The 16,148-nt window shown below is 35.7% G+C and overlaps 1 protein-coding gene across 6 annotated transcripts in view; it reads right to left on the bottom strand.

Moving 5' to 3' along the window:
- LOC127852178 (golgin subfamily A member 6-like protein 22) overlaps nucleotides 1-16,148 on the bottom strand; it is a 98,627-nt gene that overhangs the window by 4,191 nt on the left and 78,288 nt on the right. For all 6 annotated transcript variants that reach the window (XM_052386047.1, XM_052386048.1, XM_052386049.1 and 3 more), the window contains 7 exons: nucleotides 10,900-11,101; nucleotides 9,831-9,935; nucleotides 7,348-7,560; nucleotides 3,897-3,967; nucleotides 2,649-2,753; nucleotides 1,611-1,705; nucleotides 290-359 (listed from right to left, as the gene is read on the bottom strand). In XM_052386047.1, coding sequence (XP_052242007.1) covers nucleotides 290-359; nucleotides 1,611-1,705; nucleotides 2,649-2,753; nucleotides 3,897-3,967; nucleotides 7,348-7,560; nucleotides 9,831-9,935; nucleotides 10,900-11,101 — 861 coding nt within the window. The remainder of the gene's footprint in view (nucleotides 1-289; nucleotides 360-1,610; nucleotides 1,706-2,648; nucleotides 2,754-3,896; nucleotides 3,968-7,347; nucleotides 7,561-9,830; nucleotides 9,936-10,899; nucleotides 11,102-16,148) is intronic.

Here is a 16,148-nt window from a genome sequence, read left to right as displayed (position 1 = left end):
TATGCTACATAAAATATATCAAAATGTGCTACAAGAACTACTAGTATAAATAAAAACATAGTACAAAATCTAATTGTAATGTATTGTGCTCCATCCATGTACATTAAGTGTACCATTAACCGCTTTTATGGTATTTTTTATTTAAAGAAAGTATCTTCTAAGCAAAAATATAGTTTAGTCGGAAAGTGTCGTCCCAGATGAGCCTGTGAGGACTGCCCAGGCTAATCTGGGACGACACTTAAGAACATAAATTAAGCTGAGTTTTCCCAGACGAGGCTCTAGTTCTTACTTTGCATTTGAACATCTTCATCTCTAGGGCCTTGAAGTCCATCTGACCAATTAGGTTCTTCATCCACTTACTGAAAAGAGGAGGAAAACAACACTGTGAGGTTATAGTCCACTAACAAGCTATCTGGATATGAGCTTGGCTTTAGGAAACTTGGGGTTTAGTGCATGTGCCAAAAGTGTCTTCCCAGATAAGCCTACCGGTATGCAGCAAGCACAGGCTAATCAGGGAAGACACTTTCCGCCTTGACTGGATTTTCCTAAGTAGAGACTTCCTGTAACAAAAAATACAATAAAAGGAGAAAGTGTTGTCCATGATTAGCCAATGTGTAATGCACAGGCTGATCTGAGACATTTTATGCACATGAATTAGACCTCGTTTTCACAGAGCAAGGCTAATGTGTACTTAAATGAAAGGTATTTGTTTGCAGCAAGTGATTTTGCTATTGATTTATTACTACAACAATTCAAATGGAAAATTGCAGTCCTGGGGGCCAATTCATAAATAATGACAATTTAAACTTACGAGAGAATTTTGTAATATTAATAAGTAGATGAACTAGCTCGCCATGCTCGTCAAATATATACGGCGCTTGAGATTCCAATGTAATTACTGAAAATTTATAATCATATGATATGGACTTAAGCAATTATGAATCTTCGAAAAATGTATCGTATCGTAAATGTGTACTACAATGTTTATTGAAACGGTCCCCTAAACTGACTAATTTAGAGATTTAAAAATGTTTTATAGAATCATACACAATTTTAAGAGCATATACACAAATAATTGTGCTGTTAAAATGTTGTGAGGCTCTCAATCCCTTTATCTGAGATTACAATAATTATTAAAGTGCATAACTTTTGAGACTGCTAGTCAAAGCAAGAATCCGGATTCAATTTCTCATTTAAAGTTTCAAAAATACTATCCAAAACTCATCAATAACATAAGTTTTAATTCAGACATTGTATCAATATATTTCCTATTAATGTCATACATATCCAAAACAGGATTGTATTTCATTAATGTTTCAAGCTATAAACTCAAAATAAAATCTACACTATTTGAGCTGTGTTCTGGGAAAATTGGCTTAATGCATGTGCGTAAAATGTTGTCAAAGATTATCGTGTGCAGTTTTCACAGCGTAATCAGGGACGAAACTTTCCGCCTAAACTTGATTTTCATTTAGAAGAGACTTCTTTAATACAAAGATTTCCATAAAAGTGCAAAGTGTGGTCCCTGATTAGCCTGTGAGGACTGTACGCACAAGCATTAAACCCTGTTTTCCCAGAACGAGGCTCATTTCAATGTCAGTTCTACTCACTCTAGCATAGTTATCCTCTGTGAGAGAGCAGCCAGAACTGAGAACATCTTGAAGTCAGCCCCGTGCGTAATCTTGTACCCTGTCAATTCCAGCACCTGACCAGACAAAATACAGTGTTTAATCCTTTACCACTTAGATACGCATGTGTACACATTTGTAGTCCTGTAGAAAGTTACATTTAATTAAAGACCTTTCTTACTTAATTACAGTTTTAGGGCTTCATTTCCAACCCTTAGTAAGTAACGAGCAGCGAACAGCATAAAACCTGAACAGACTGCGAGTTACTTGCAGGCTGTTCTGGTTTTATGCTGTTTGCACATAGCCATTTTCACATGCTTCTAAGTAAGAAAGGGTTAAATTCCCATAGCCAGTTATGTAGAAAGACAATCCCTGAAGCAAGTTGTACCGCAATCCAACCTTTTTTAATTTGAGCGAAAAATAATTTATCTATTTTAGTAAGTGTGATCAATGATCCAACTGGTCCAAATTTAATCCAAGCTTACTCTAAGCTCCCAACATTTTTTTTTTTTTAGAACGATAGCCTCATGAAAAATCAAGCTCTTGAGCAAAAACATATTTTTCTATCTTTTTAAACAATGACCTTGATTTTGGTCCAAATTGTCGCAAATGGAATCCAAAGTTAGACAAACATGTCAGCCGACACATATTTTGGCATAAACATTAAGCAGTTGCACATAATACATGGTAAAGTAGGGTAATCATGTAGATTGTATCTAGAAATAATAATTGGGCCGTACTCTGTGAAAAATGGGTTTAATGCATGTGCGTACAGTGTTGTCCAAGATAAGCCTGTGCAGTCTGCACAGGCTTATCAGGGACAACACTTTCCACTTTTATGATATTTTTCGTTTTAAGAAAGTCTCTTCTTAGCAAAAATCAAATTTAGGCGGAAAGCGTCGTCAATAATTACCCTTTGCGTACGTCACAGGCTAATCTGGGACAACACTTTATGCAAATGAATTAAACCCCTTTTTCACAGAGCACGGACAAATAAGTATCTAGTAAGACTACACCAACCCTGTAGAGATACTCCTCCTCTGCCTCGGTCAGTCTGTTGTTGACTCCACGGAGAGCAATCATCACATCCTCTCCCTCCAGCCAGCCTACACCCAGGTCATCTACCTGTTAGTCAACATTATTGTACAGCAACCAGGGTTTAATGCATAAGAATAGTGTTATCCTAGATTAGCCTGTGCAATCTGCACAGACTGATCAGGGATGATACTCCGCTTTTATGGAATCTTTCTCTCAAAGGAAGTCTCTTCTAAAATAAAATACAGTTTAGGCGGAAAGTGCTGTCTCTATAAAGCCTGTGTGGACTGCACATGCTAATATTGAACAACACTTAACGCACAGTGCAGTAAGTCACAAGTTTTCCCACAATGGTGCTCAATAGATGGGTACTGTTTAAACCCTTTACCACTTAGATATGTATTTTGACGCATTTGTAGTTCCTAGGAAAGTTAAATTTAATTAAATACCTGTCTTACTAAATTCAAGTTATAAAGGCTTCATTTCCAACCCTAAGATACTGATAAGCAGCAAATAACATAAAACCTGAACAGACTGCAAGTAACAGGCAGGCTGTTCTGGTTTTATACTGGTTGCAAAAGCCATTTGCAATTTGCTTCTTATGGGGGAGAGGGTTAATTGCCTACTTTGTAAATGAAGGGCCACAACTCTTCTTTTGTAATATAGCTAATAATCTCAAGCAGTTTCATATAGTTTGGTAAAGATCCGATAATAATTTCTGAGAGAATTCCTTAAAAGTTGATTCTAGGTATTAGGTAATAACTGAATAATTTCTAAACAATTTATTTTTTATCTTTACAATATCTGATGAAGATGATAATACGTGTTTAAGGCATATTTCCAAGAAACATGTTCATGAATTATGTAAAGATTTAATAATAACTGATATGTTACTTTTCAACAATCAGAAAAATATTGCTGTCTGTTTTCCCAAGAGACTGATAACAAATGAGCTTGGCTCTGGAAAAACAGGGCTTAATGAACGCGCATTAAGTGTTGTCACAGATTAGCCTGCTCAGTTGGCACAGGCTAATCTGGGATGACACTTTCTGCTTTTATGGTATCTTAAAGGAAGCCCTTCTTAATATAAATCCAGTTAAGCTGGAAAGTGTCGCCCTGATTAGCCTGTGCAGACTGCACAGGCTTATCTGGGACCACACTTTACGCATTTGCTTTAAACCCCTTTTTTGCAGAGCACTGCTCAAATACATTGTTAAGTACAATGATACTTACAGCTTCAAAAGCATGTCTGTACATTTCCATATTGCTCTTTGTAAAAATGCAGAACTTTGCAAGAAAACCATCTGAAAATAAAACAAGAAATATCTTTTAAAAGGATATACGGCGTTGAATGTGGTTGGAGTTCATGGAAGGTAAAGATTTAAATGAATGAGATCAAGGATAGCTAATATCTTTTTCTGTGCGTGCAGTTTTGAGCTGCATCACACACAGTACGGGATGTTACGCGAAGTTTTCGCATTTTTTTTACGTTATTACATATTGTTGGTCATAAACCTATAGATACAAAACAGAAAACCAAAGTCAACCGGCCACACACGAAGTGTATACGCGCGGTCTTCGAACAAACCTGTTTTAGTGGTTTATCGGGTATTGCTATTTGATACGATTATTAACAGTATCGAGAATCATCGCGCTCATACTTAATACATTAGTCAATATGATGCAATAATACATTAGTAAATATGATGGAATAATTCTTGTTTATTAATTAAAAATAATATTTATCATGGTATTGTTGAAAACAAATTAAGAATCTGTTATTGACATGCCATAATAATATCGCTGGATATCTTCATTTAACATCTTTCTGGTAAAGAAAATTCCAGTTCACCTAGTTCACGCTATAGCGTCTTTATTATATAACTATTATTTTACTGACCGCGAACTCCGATCAGCACATAAGGTCTGACCTGTATATAAACTCTGACATTCAAACACACTAACCGCGAACAGACCCCTTATACCTCGTGGGTTGAAATGCAATGCATTAAAGTGAGGCATCGCTTCCACTGCTCTTTATACTTTTACATATAACATGTTGACAGGAATATGGAGGTCAGTACTAAATATGAGAACATGGCCTTTAAGTACACAACGTTCTTGCGCTGGCAATCCTCTGAAAATAAAAGGTGCACGCACAAACTGTATTGATGTCGAGATTGAGTGTAAAACTGTTCTATCTATTAAGCCTTTTTATTAGAGATAAAACTGTTTCATGCTGAACACGCAGTTAAACAGTGTTACAAAGACGCGGACATGTTTCCAATATTATAGTGGTATTATCAAATCAGCCAATGCAGTCAATGAAGTGTATTCATCTGAACTTGGCCGCGGGAAGTTTTCTTTGAATTCTATTGGACGCTAACAAAGGTCACGTAAGGTGAAAAGCTGGCGTAGTCAGCTCCGCCGAAAAAAAACACACCTTGTACTAATATATTTTAATCGATCTTTAATCTTTAGTCTCAAGCAATATTATAACTATCAATAATTATTTGGTATAATTTGAGAAAATTTCTCATTTCATGTTTAATTTTGTACGTGTCAAGTGGCACACTGTTCAGAGTAAACTGACAGATCTTGCTGAATAAAAGTGGCAATATGGTCCTTTATTTTGACATCTTTAAATTACTGGTAACTAGAACTCGAACCATCAGATGTGACACCTGCAGTAGCATGACTTGAGTAGAACAAGTCTTAGAGCAAATATGCCCACACTGAACCTTCTGTTTATGGGTACATGATCCCGAGTTTCACAATAACAGGAGAGAACCTGTGCAAAGTATTATCTGAACAAGCTTTATCAAACCTTTAATAAAGTGGCATAAATACCAGCAACCATGCGTAACACATTTTTGTCACATGTTCTAAGAGTAAAAAATCAAGAATTTGTTTCATCAACTTGTGTATTGGGGTAAGTTGCCATATATAAAGTTTGGAATTAAAAATGCAGAATATGTTATATTTGTGGTGAAAACGTCTCATTGTATGGAAAACCTTTTAAGGGTATTTTTACAAATATTTTTCAATATAAAACAATTTTTTTATGAGAAAACAACCTTTATTATATTTTATTTAATATTTAGTTTAAATACTCTGCAGCAAGTGTTGAGAGTGAAACTGTTCTATCTGCATTACAATCAAGCACCAGATACAACAGCACCAAACCCCATTAATGTACACACTCATATCAGGCAAAATGGTTAAACAAAAATCATATTTGAAAAAAAAAATCCATATATGAGATTTTTTCCAAATAATTTCAATTTTATTTCATTTAGATCCACCTATCATTAACATGATTTAGTTGTAATAATTTGAATAATTATAAAGATATACTGTGAAACCATTATTATTCGTCAGACATTAATTTTCGTCTTTTTCGTCCTTCGACCGATGGACGAATTCAAGATCCTAACGAACAATCATGTCCCATATTTGAAACAAATAAGACTGAATTACCGTAGGCATGAGGCATTTAAATCCAGCGTAATCCACGAATATACACAGGGATCGAAATTAACACTCGCACACTCGCAAAATGCGAGAAAAAAGATTGCAAGGTAAGTTATAAGCCACTAGTATTTTTTGCAAGAAAAAAAATTGAGGAAAAAAAACGAGTTATATTGCTAAATGCGTTCGACGGCATGAACGCTAAACCGTAGGTCAATTTTTTGAACGTCCGAATACCCATATGCGGAAGCGCGCACCTTGTTTGTAGACTGGTATACTTATAGTACAGATACCTGGATGGCATTGATACAAAGAACATGAAACAGTCGACTATTCACACTCAAGTTGAATCCGGTTTTGACACAAAGGGATGTACATTATACCGTGTACTGACAACTGACATTTCCTGTAAAACGCGAATTCAATAAGGCTGTATCGAATGCGTCGACTTCGTTTAGGTATAATAGTGTTGATTAGCGCTAACTGTTAACAACTTTATTACCCATTGTGTGTATTGTGTTTTTCAGGGGTGTTGCAGATTATACAGCCAACACCCGGCGAATCCGCATTAAAGACAATACTATTAAACGCAATTAAAATATGACGATGTGTGATCAACACCTGACTGAAATATATTCCGCGCTTTTATTACAAATTAATAAAGAACATATTGATTTGTGTTTGGTTGTCCGTGATTGTAATGGAAAAAGATTAATTGGCAATTGGCTTCGTTGTTTAAAACACTCGTTAACGGTAATTCAGTCCCACTTATCCGCTAATCATAACAAAGAACGTGTCAATGACATAAAATAATAAGGGGCAGTTACTATCACCTGAAATAACAGACTTGTTAATTGGCATTTGCCAAACAAGGCCCACCTCCTGCAAGTGACTACCAAGTGTCACCCCTCTTTCCCCAGCACGATTTTTTCGGAACCGCGTATTACATGTATTACAAACATTACAAACAAATCGGACGCTTTTTTTTCAAAACAAGAAATGGACGAATTTAAGTGCTGAAGAAATAGTCATTTTTTTTAAAAAGGACGAAATTTCGTGCTGACGAAAATAAATGGTTTCACAGTATCTTAAATTATTTGTTTCCAAAATCAGTAGACTTTTCTAGCAAAAAAATACTCCAAATAATTCCCCATACCGAAATTGCATTTTTATCAAAATGGCCAAGAAAAGGCCTGACAGTAGATGGACTTACAATCCTCAAATCTTGATAATCCATCACTGTCTCCAGCCTCCATCGAAAACGATTTTCTATGCTTCAGCCTCTCAAACATTGCCTGCTGTTTCCTCCGTCGCTCCTCTGCAAGCTCGAGCCGTTGAAGCTCGTCCGTGTAAGAACTGTCCCGAATGCCAGGTTTACGTAATTTCTTTGTTGATTGGTTTGCAACGTCAATAAATGCTGCTAGCACTGTAATGGGTAAAGTTTTTATATTTTATGATGTATCGTATTTGGTCAAATATATTAGCCGCGCTCTGTAAAAAGGGGGTTTAATGAATGTGCGTACAGTGTTGTCCCAGTTTAGCATGTGCAGTTGGAACAGGCTAATAAGGGATGACACTTTCTGTCTAAACTGGATTTTCGCTAAAAAGGGACTGTTTTGAAAAGAAAAATGTCATAAACGTGAATGTGTCGCCCCTGATTAGCCTGTGCGAACTGCACATGCTTATCTGGGACGACACTTTACACACATTCATTAAACTCCCTATTCACAAAGCACTGCTCATATGTATTTGCTACTACTGTTAATTATATTTAATTATATAAACTATTATATTATATAAATTATATTATATAAATATAAATTATGAAAAAAATACTTTAAATAATAATAAAACCACTAAAATTGTTCCTTGTATTTAACATATCATGATCCAGTATTAAACTTGACTTGACTTTGTTCAGTTGTATTCTGAATAGGCAGTAGGAATTGCTTTCATAGTTTCCTCAATATTTTCCTATATTTGCCTTAGAGACAAACACCACATTACCCAGTTTTAAAACCTTTTGAGGTTCCATCGGAACAGATGCACACTACCGGGTATTTATGGCAATAGTGGCCTTTCAAGTGTTTACGTAACTTTAAAAAATATGACGAATTAATAATTAAATGTTGCAAATAACAATCAAAGTACTGACAGTACTGGTGTGACGATGCTTTTGAAGAGGATGGATATAAAAGCATCAGTTTAAGTTTATCTACATCTTCACAAGTGTGTATATTGGTACGAAAATTTTGGGTACGAAAAAAAAATGGGTACCAAAATTTTGGGTACAAAAATTATGCCAAAAAAAAAGAATCGGTACGAAAAAAAATTGTTACAAAAGAACATTTGGGTACGAAAAAAAAATTGGGTATGAAAAAAAAATGGGTACAAAAGAAATTGTGTACGAACAAATTTGGGTACGAAAATAAAATTGGGGGTACGGGGAAGTAGTACCCGTGGGGAACTTGACCCATTCAACAAAACTGGGAGGCGGGATTACATTCTCGATCAAATATAACAAGAAATATCTTTAAAAAGATATTCAACGTGTATTTTCTGTACCACTTATCTTAAAAAAATGTTCTGTTACAGTAAAACGTTTGTGGGTTATAACATTACGTTACGTAGCAGATATATTCAAAACTTGACATGCTCTTTAATTACACCATGCTCTTTGATTTCACATGTATATCATACCAAACTTGATATTTCGTTGTTTCCTTTCCTAAACTAAAAATGTTATATGTACGGACGTGATTCCACATGCCCTTGTGCATGAACATATTCTTTTTCTCTTTTGATTATTGTTTTTTCTCTAATTCAATAAGCTTAGGCATGTTTGTTCGTTAAGTACGGCAATAATTTCATGATGATTCCCGAAAGTTAGTATGAGCACAATAGTCGAATACGACTTAAATACGTGAGTTCGCCCATGAACACATGGTAGGGTTTAAACTAAATCTCCGCAATATGACCTTATATGTGTTTCAAACAGCGAACAACATCCAACAAACGAATGAATGATCAAACATAGTATGTGCACAGATGTGGCTCTGTAATTTTTGTTCGAAAAGTTTATTAAATATGCAAAATGAGAAGCAAGCTGAAGAGCGAGTTTCATAGTTGTCGTATGGCTATTATGCTGTTTATTAAACCTACTCGCTATAATGTTTACAAATGGCAGGTTCGAAATAATTCGTTTTCTTTACACTCGTGATCGCGTTAAATGTTAATTATACACGTTTTAATTTGCAATTTATTTACAGAATCACGACAAATGTCAAATACAATACTGGAAATGCATAGTTGTTTCATTGATCTATAAACATTTAATGGATTGAATATAACTGATTTAAAATTAACGTTTTCAAACTATTATGAAATCTTTTTCCCAGAATATGCTGTCCTATTTATAGCTGAGCTTCCTTTACCTTTATCAATGATAATCAGCGAGGTATGCCGATTAGAAAAATCGAGCTATCTCAATTGGACTGGCTTGGTCTTTTACATAAATTGCCATTGTGAAGAATTGTTTCATGGTATGATAACTTAGACGAGCTGCTTCGCAGCATCGTCAAAAAGTGATCCCTTAAGCTCTGGTATGCACTTACTCATCACTTAAGTCATAAAAGTGAGGTCATAACTTATTCCTATTTAAACATTTGAATACAACAAATGTAAGTTCTCCCTGACCTGATTTTCGTCTTCTCTCTTTTTTTGCTTGTTTTTCTTTTGCTATCAGTTCAGGGTTGAGATCGTCTGACAGGGTGGGTAGAGGAACATCAACTCTTACCACATCTGAAAAGAACAACGCAATAATTCAGAAACCTTGTTGGAAGTAAAAGAGAGTGTATAAGAACATCATGAGCCCTAGACTGCTCATCTTTGGTGCTAAAAAAGGTTAATGCTGAACTCAAAATGAGCAGTGTTCTGCAAAAAAAGGGGTTTAAAGCATGTGCGTAAAGTGTTGTCCCAGATTAGCCTGTGCAGTCTGCACAGGCTAATAAGGGACGAAACTTTCCGCCTCAAGTAGATTTTTGCTAAAAAGACACTTTCTTTTAACAGAAAATATCATAAAAGCCGAAAGTGTTGTCCCTTATATGCCTGTAAAGACTGCACAGGCTAATCAGGTATGAAACTTTAAGCACATGCATTAAATCCCTGTTCACAAAGAAAGGCTCAAATATATATGAGCAGACCTCAGGGAAAACTTGGCTTAATGCATGGGCATAAAGTATAGTTACAGATTAGGTTGTGCACACAAATTAGGAACGATCTGGGAGGACTTTCTAAAGAGAATGGATTTTCATTCAGAAAAGGCTTCCTTCAAACAATAAACTCCATAAAAGCTGAGAGTGTTATCCCTGACAACATGTCCAGCATGCACAGACAAATCTGGGGAGACACTTACCTACATGTGTTTAACCGGTTTTCCACATTAGCCCCACTAAAGTTAGATGGTCTTAACATCAAAAAAGTAATGTCACTGAAAAAGATTTTGTCATGGAACAGTTCTTTTAAATTTGAGCCTCACTCTTGGAAAACGGGTCTTAATGCATCAGCCTAAAGTGTTGTCCCTGTTTAGCCTGTGCACTATGCACAGGCTATTCAGGAACCACACTTAACGCATGAACTGGGTTTTTTTTTTGCTACGGAGACTTTAAACTAAAAATAACATAAAAGCTGAAAGTGCCATCCCTGATTACCCATTGAGGACCCCATTTTCCACAAGAAAGGCTCTTATGTTTTCAACTGCTATTACCTTTACTCTTCTCGTTCTTTTCTGAGAAGTCCTCGTTTCCAAAAATCCAGGACTGAACTTTCTGCGCAGAGGTTTCGGGGACGGACAACTCCTCCACCTTCTCATCCGGTTTCTTCACGCACCGCCGTATTTCTCGTCGTTTCTCCTTCTTCACGTTGTCCCTCTGCTCCACGACTACCTGCCTGTGCTCTCTGACTGCCGACTGCATTAAGGTAACAAGTATTCAGGCTTTTTTCTATAAATCTTATGTGGTATAGTATCTGACTGATCCTCAATGACAGTTAAAAAGTAAGTTGTTTTTTTTCCACAATAGAGCTTCCCTCTGCCAAGTGTGGTTTAATGCATGTGCGTCATGCATGTGAGGTTTGTCCCAGATTAGCCTGTGCAGTCTACTCATATTGGATTACTGCTAAGAAGACAAGTCTTATAAATGAAAAAGTACAAAAATAGCAGGAAAGTCACAGTCCCCCCTGATATGATTGTGCGGACTGCACAGGCTAATCTAGGACGATACTTAATGCACTTGCATTAAGCCCTGTTTTCCCAGAGCAAGACTCAATTTTAACAAGAAATATCTTTTAAAAGATATTTGGCGTATATTCTGATTTTGAAAAATAAAGGTTGAACATTTACATTTCGAGATAATTAAGTTAAAAGCAGATTTTTAATTTTGTCTTTTTTTAGTAGTTTGTTGATTATCAACCACATGAACTATTTGTAATTCAGTGTATTGCATATTAATGCATACACATTTTAATTCTTGTCTATACAGTTTATATATATATTTTCATAGTTCATATCAGATTTCCTATGAACGTTTGTGGGACATTTCAGAAAATATCCCCATAACATATATATGTAGAGGAAATAACATTTTACTGCCCAATTGTTGTGTAATTTATCTGGTGGGGCTAAGCCCTAAACAAGAGCACCACCTTGCGGGTGCAGACCGCTCATCTATTTTTCTTTTTAAAGGTGAAGGGACCTATCTTAATTTCAATCACAAAGAAGGGATGGGTGGAGTGGAGAGGGTGTATAGTGTGGGGGTGTGGTCATTTATTACATTATCTTCCAAAAATGCAAAAAAAAACGAAAAAAAAACATGTTTCAAATAAAAAACAATTTTTTTTTTTTTTGGGGGGGGAGGATTTTGGGGGGATTCAGGGGAGGGGGGGCGTGGGGGATGGTTTGGGTGGAGGCTATTGTGGTATGTCAGGTAAGAGTTGTTTTGTCAAAGTATCAATCAAATCTAATCATAAATAAAGAAGTTATGGCAATTTTAGCAAAATTTAATAATTTGACCTTGAGAGTCAAGGTCATTCAAAGGTCAAGGTAAAATTCAACTTGCCAGGTACAGTACCGTCATGATAGCATGAAAGTATTTGAAAGTAAAGTGGATCTAAACACAAAATTTAACCATATATTCAAAGTTACTAAGTCAAAAAAGGGCCATAAGTCCGTAAAAATTACAACCAGAGTTATGCAACTTGTCCTTTACTGTCCCCTTATGATAGTTTGCGAGTGTTCCAAGTATGAAAGCAATATCTATGATACTTTAGGGGTGAAGTGGACCAAAACACAAACTTAACCAAATTATCAATTTTCTAAGTATAAAGGGCCCATAATTCCGTCAAAATGCCAGTCAGAGTTACATAACTTTGCCTGCACAGTCCCCTTATGATAGTTAGTAAGTGTTGCAAGTATGAAAGCAATTGCTTTGATACTTTAGGAATAAAGTGGACCTAAACCCAAAACTTAACCAAATTTTCAATTATCTAAGTATAAAAAGGGCACATAATTCTGTCAAAATGCACGCCAGAGTTATCTAGCTTTGCCTGCACAGTCCCCTCATGATAGTTAGTAAGTGTACCAAGTTTGAATGCAATAGCATTGATACTGAATGCAACGCAAAACTTAACCGGACCCGATGCCAAGGTGATGACAATAGCTCACAATTTTTTTTCAAAAAATAGATGAGCTAAAAATGGGGAGGTTGCCTATGAGTAGTTTTAGTTGTGTTGGGCTGAATATCTTACAATTCCTGCCAAGCCTGTATAAAACAATAGTATGACTTGATTCCAAATAATAGCACAAACCTCCAAAGATCGACTTATATTAAAACACGTGAAATAAAACATATTAGTCCATTTTGTATTTGGCGAAAATCAGCAGAGGTATGATGTAATGTGCATAAATAAATGATACCACATCAAATCATACTATTGTATGAGTACTCAAATAGTATTTATATCTAAGATTAGTTTAAATATTCAGAAATTTGGGGTATATTAGCATTCCATTTTGACGCAGTTTTCTCTCCGCACATTCAAAACACATATTTATATCACATAGCATTTTGTAAATGAACAATCAATTTGTGATTTATTTGGATGGGGAATTGGTGCCAGACTGTGTTATAAAAACAAACGGACAATTGTCTGTAACGTATTCTAACTTTGGCTGACGATGTGAAGACATGCTGTCCAACTATTGTCCTTGCTCTCCTGCGAGATGGAATGAGTCGTGTTCTGAGAAAACTGGGCTTAATGCATGTGCGTAAAGTGTCATCCGCACAGGCTAATCAGGGACGACACTTTCCGCTTCAATATTTATCGTTTAAAGGAAGTCCCTTTTTACCCAAAATCTTGTTTAAGCCGAAAGTGTTGTCCCTGATTAGCCTGTGCGGACTGCACAGGCTAATCTGGGATGACACTTTACGCACATGCATTAAGCCCAGTTTTCACAGAACAAGACACAAATGTATTACGCTTAAAGATAGAAAACAGTGTTTGTACTATAAAACTTCTGGATACAAAAGTTTTCTGGACTGATGGACAACGCCAACATGCATCACCCTCTTATCCATATATATATACTCATACCAAGTTTCAATGAAATCCGTCAAAGCACTTCCAAGATATGGCTCCGGACACATAAAAAAAGCATTTTTTCAGGATACAAAGGGCTATAACTCTGTTATTATCCAATGGTGTACAATGCCATTTGGCTTGCATCATCCTCTTATCCATATATATACTCAAACCAAGTTTCAATGAAATCCGCCAAAGCATTTCCAAGATTTGCCTCTGGACACAAAAAAGCATTTTTTTAAGATACAAAGGGCCATAACTCCGTTATTAACAGATGGTGTACAATGCCATTTGGCGTGCATCATCCTCTTATCCATATATATACTCATAACAAAGCACTTCCAAGATATGGCTCCTGACACAAAAGTGCCGGCCGGACGGACGGAAGGAAAGACGGACGGACGGACGGACGGATGGACGGACAACAACAAAACAATATCCGTCCGCCTATGGCGCGGGATAATAATTGTAGAATTTTAGAACACAGCCTTTTAGAAGGAACGACTTGGCTGATGAAAAGGGACAGGCACACACTAATTATTTGAAGCGTTGAGTGTAAAATGGTTGTACACGCTATTCATTTCAGTATTGAGATATGATGTTTCATGCTCAACATTCGGTTAGCATGGTTTAAAACAAAATATAGTATCCCTATAATATTTTAATTAGCTTATCCAATAGTAGAGTATCTACTGGCAGGAAAATGGCAGGAAAAACATTCTATTGGCTGTTGTAAAGGTCAAGAAAGGTGAAAAAATGGCCTTTTTTCTAGACACTAGGAATAAATGGGTTAAACAGATATGCGGAAAAAATGAATATCCTTCCATTCCACTACAGAACTTGGTTTGGTATGCAGAACAGCCAATAACTTTGTAAGCTTGAACTTGTCCCTATAGTGATGAATACCCCCTTCTCTGAGTGTTTTAATGAGTAGAATGTTAAACTTTTGGCAGTTGGAGTCTCAGTGGCGTGGTAAGCTTTGACTCCAAGCAAAACCATGTGGTAAACAAATTGTGGTAAAAAATGAATTACAATGCCACGTACCACATATCAAACCTTTTGGTTTTATGGTTTTGGAGGAAAAACGTTGTTCAGTAACTTTCGATGTAAGTGTATAAAAACTACTATTTTGATACCCCGGGGTTAGCAAGTTTTTACCTCAGGGTCATGATTTAATAAAACAAGAGCACTGCATAACGGGTGCCAACGCTCGGCTGTGGGTGCAGTTTTAAATAAATGAAAGCTTGTCATAATTATTTTTTTAGAGGTCACATTGACCTTGACCTTTGACCTAGTGACCCAAAAATGGGTGTGGCGTGTACAACTCATCAAGGTGCATTTACATATGAAGTTTCAAAGTTGTAGGTGGAAGCACTTTGATTTTAGAGCAAAATGTCAAGGTTTTAGCAAGACGCTGACGGCAGGACGAGCTGGCTTTGACAATACCTCTGGTTTTCTCCGAAAGGCCGAGCTAAAAAATCAATAAAACTGAACAGAGGGCCACTTACATACTAAATCTGTACCTTGTTTTTTTCAAAGATGAAAACATTTGCTTACAAGGTCTTTTATAGGAATAATACTTATGTTACAGGAATTTTAATATGAAAAAGGGGTATATTAAACTTACTTAATAATCAACATAGGATCATTAAAATCACAAATGTACATCTTCATATAACATAATCATGTTTCAATGATAATGTCTCTCAATTAAAATGGCTGTATACATGGTTATGTTAAACTGTTTTTTCATATGCCAACCAGAATTATCACAATTGGTAAATCTTTAAATTTTCACAAATATCTGATTGATTATTGATTCAATCGAAAGTGAACAGTGTCTCTCAAATGACATGACAATTATGCAAAGTTCTGGCAGTTAATGCACAGTAATAAATTGTTAACTATCATATTCAATCCTGCAATTACATTCTATGTAATACATGAACCTTGTTTAAACTTACTGCTAGTTCTTTACAACCTATAATTTCCTTGTGATGTAAACTTAGAGATTACCTACCATTAAATGAGAACTAAATAAGGTACAATTATCTTATTACATGATCAGGAAACGTTGATTTCTTTTCTTATAAAATGAATTATATAAGATCATTTTGCAAAAGAAAAAAATGATGTAAATAGATTTTTCAATAAGATGTTATTGACAAATTATAATAATAAAACCTTATGAAATATAGGAATTGATCAATGGTGATGGAAAAGACATTTAACGCAATCTGTATACTGTAAACTATTAGATATTAACATGAGTAGGTGTGGTTATTAACCCTTTACCACTTAGATATGTATTTAATCCCTTACCACTTAGATACATATTTTCACGCATTTGTAGTCCATTAGAAAGTTATATTTAATTAA

This window comes from Dreissena polymorpha, chromosome 12, assembly GCF_020536995.1.
Source record: "Dreissena polymorpha isolate Duluth1 chromosome 12, UMN_Dpol_1.0, whole genome shotgun sequence".
NCBI classification, from domain to species: domain Eukaryota; kingdom Metazoa; phylum Mollusca; class Bivalvia; order Myida; family Dreissenidae; genus Dreissena; species Dreissena polymorpha.
Note: the sequence above shows the minus strand (reverse complement) of the source record. Positions and strands in the feature narration are given on the sequence as shown.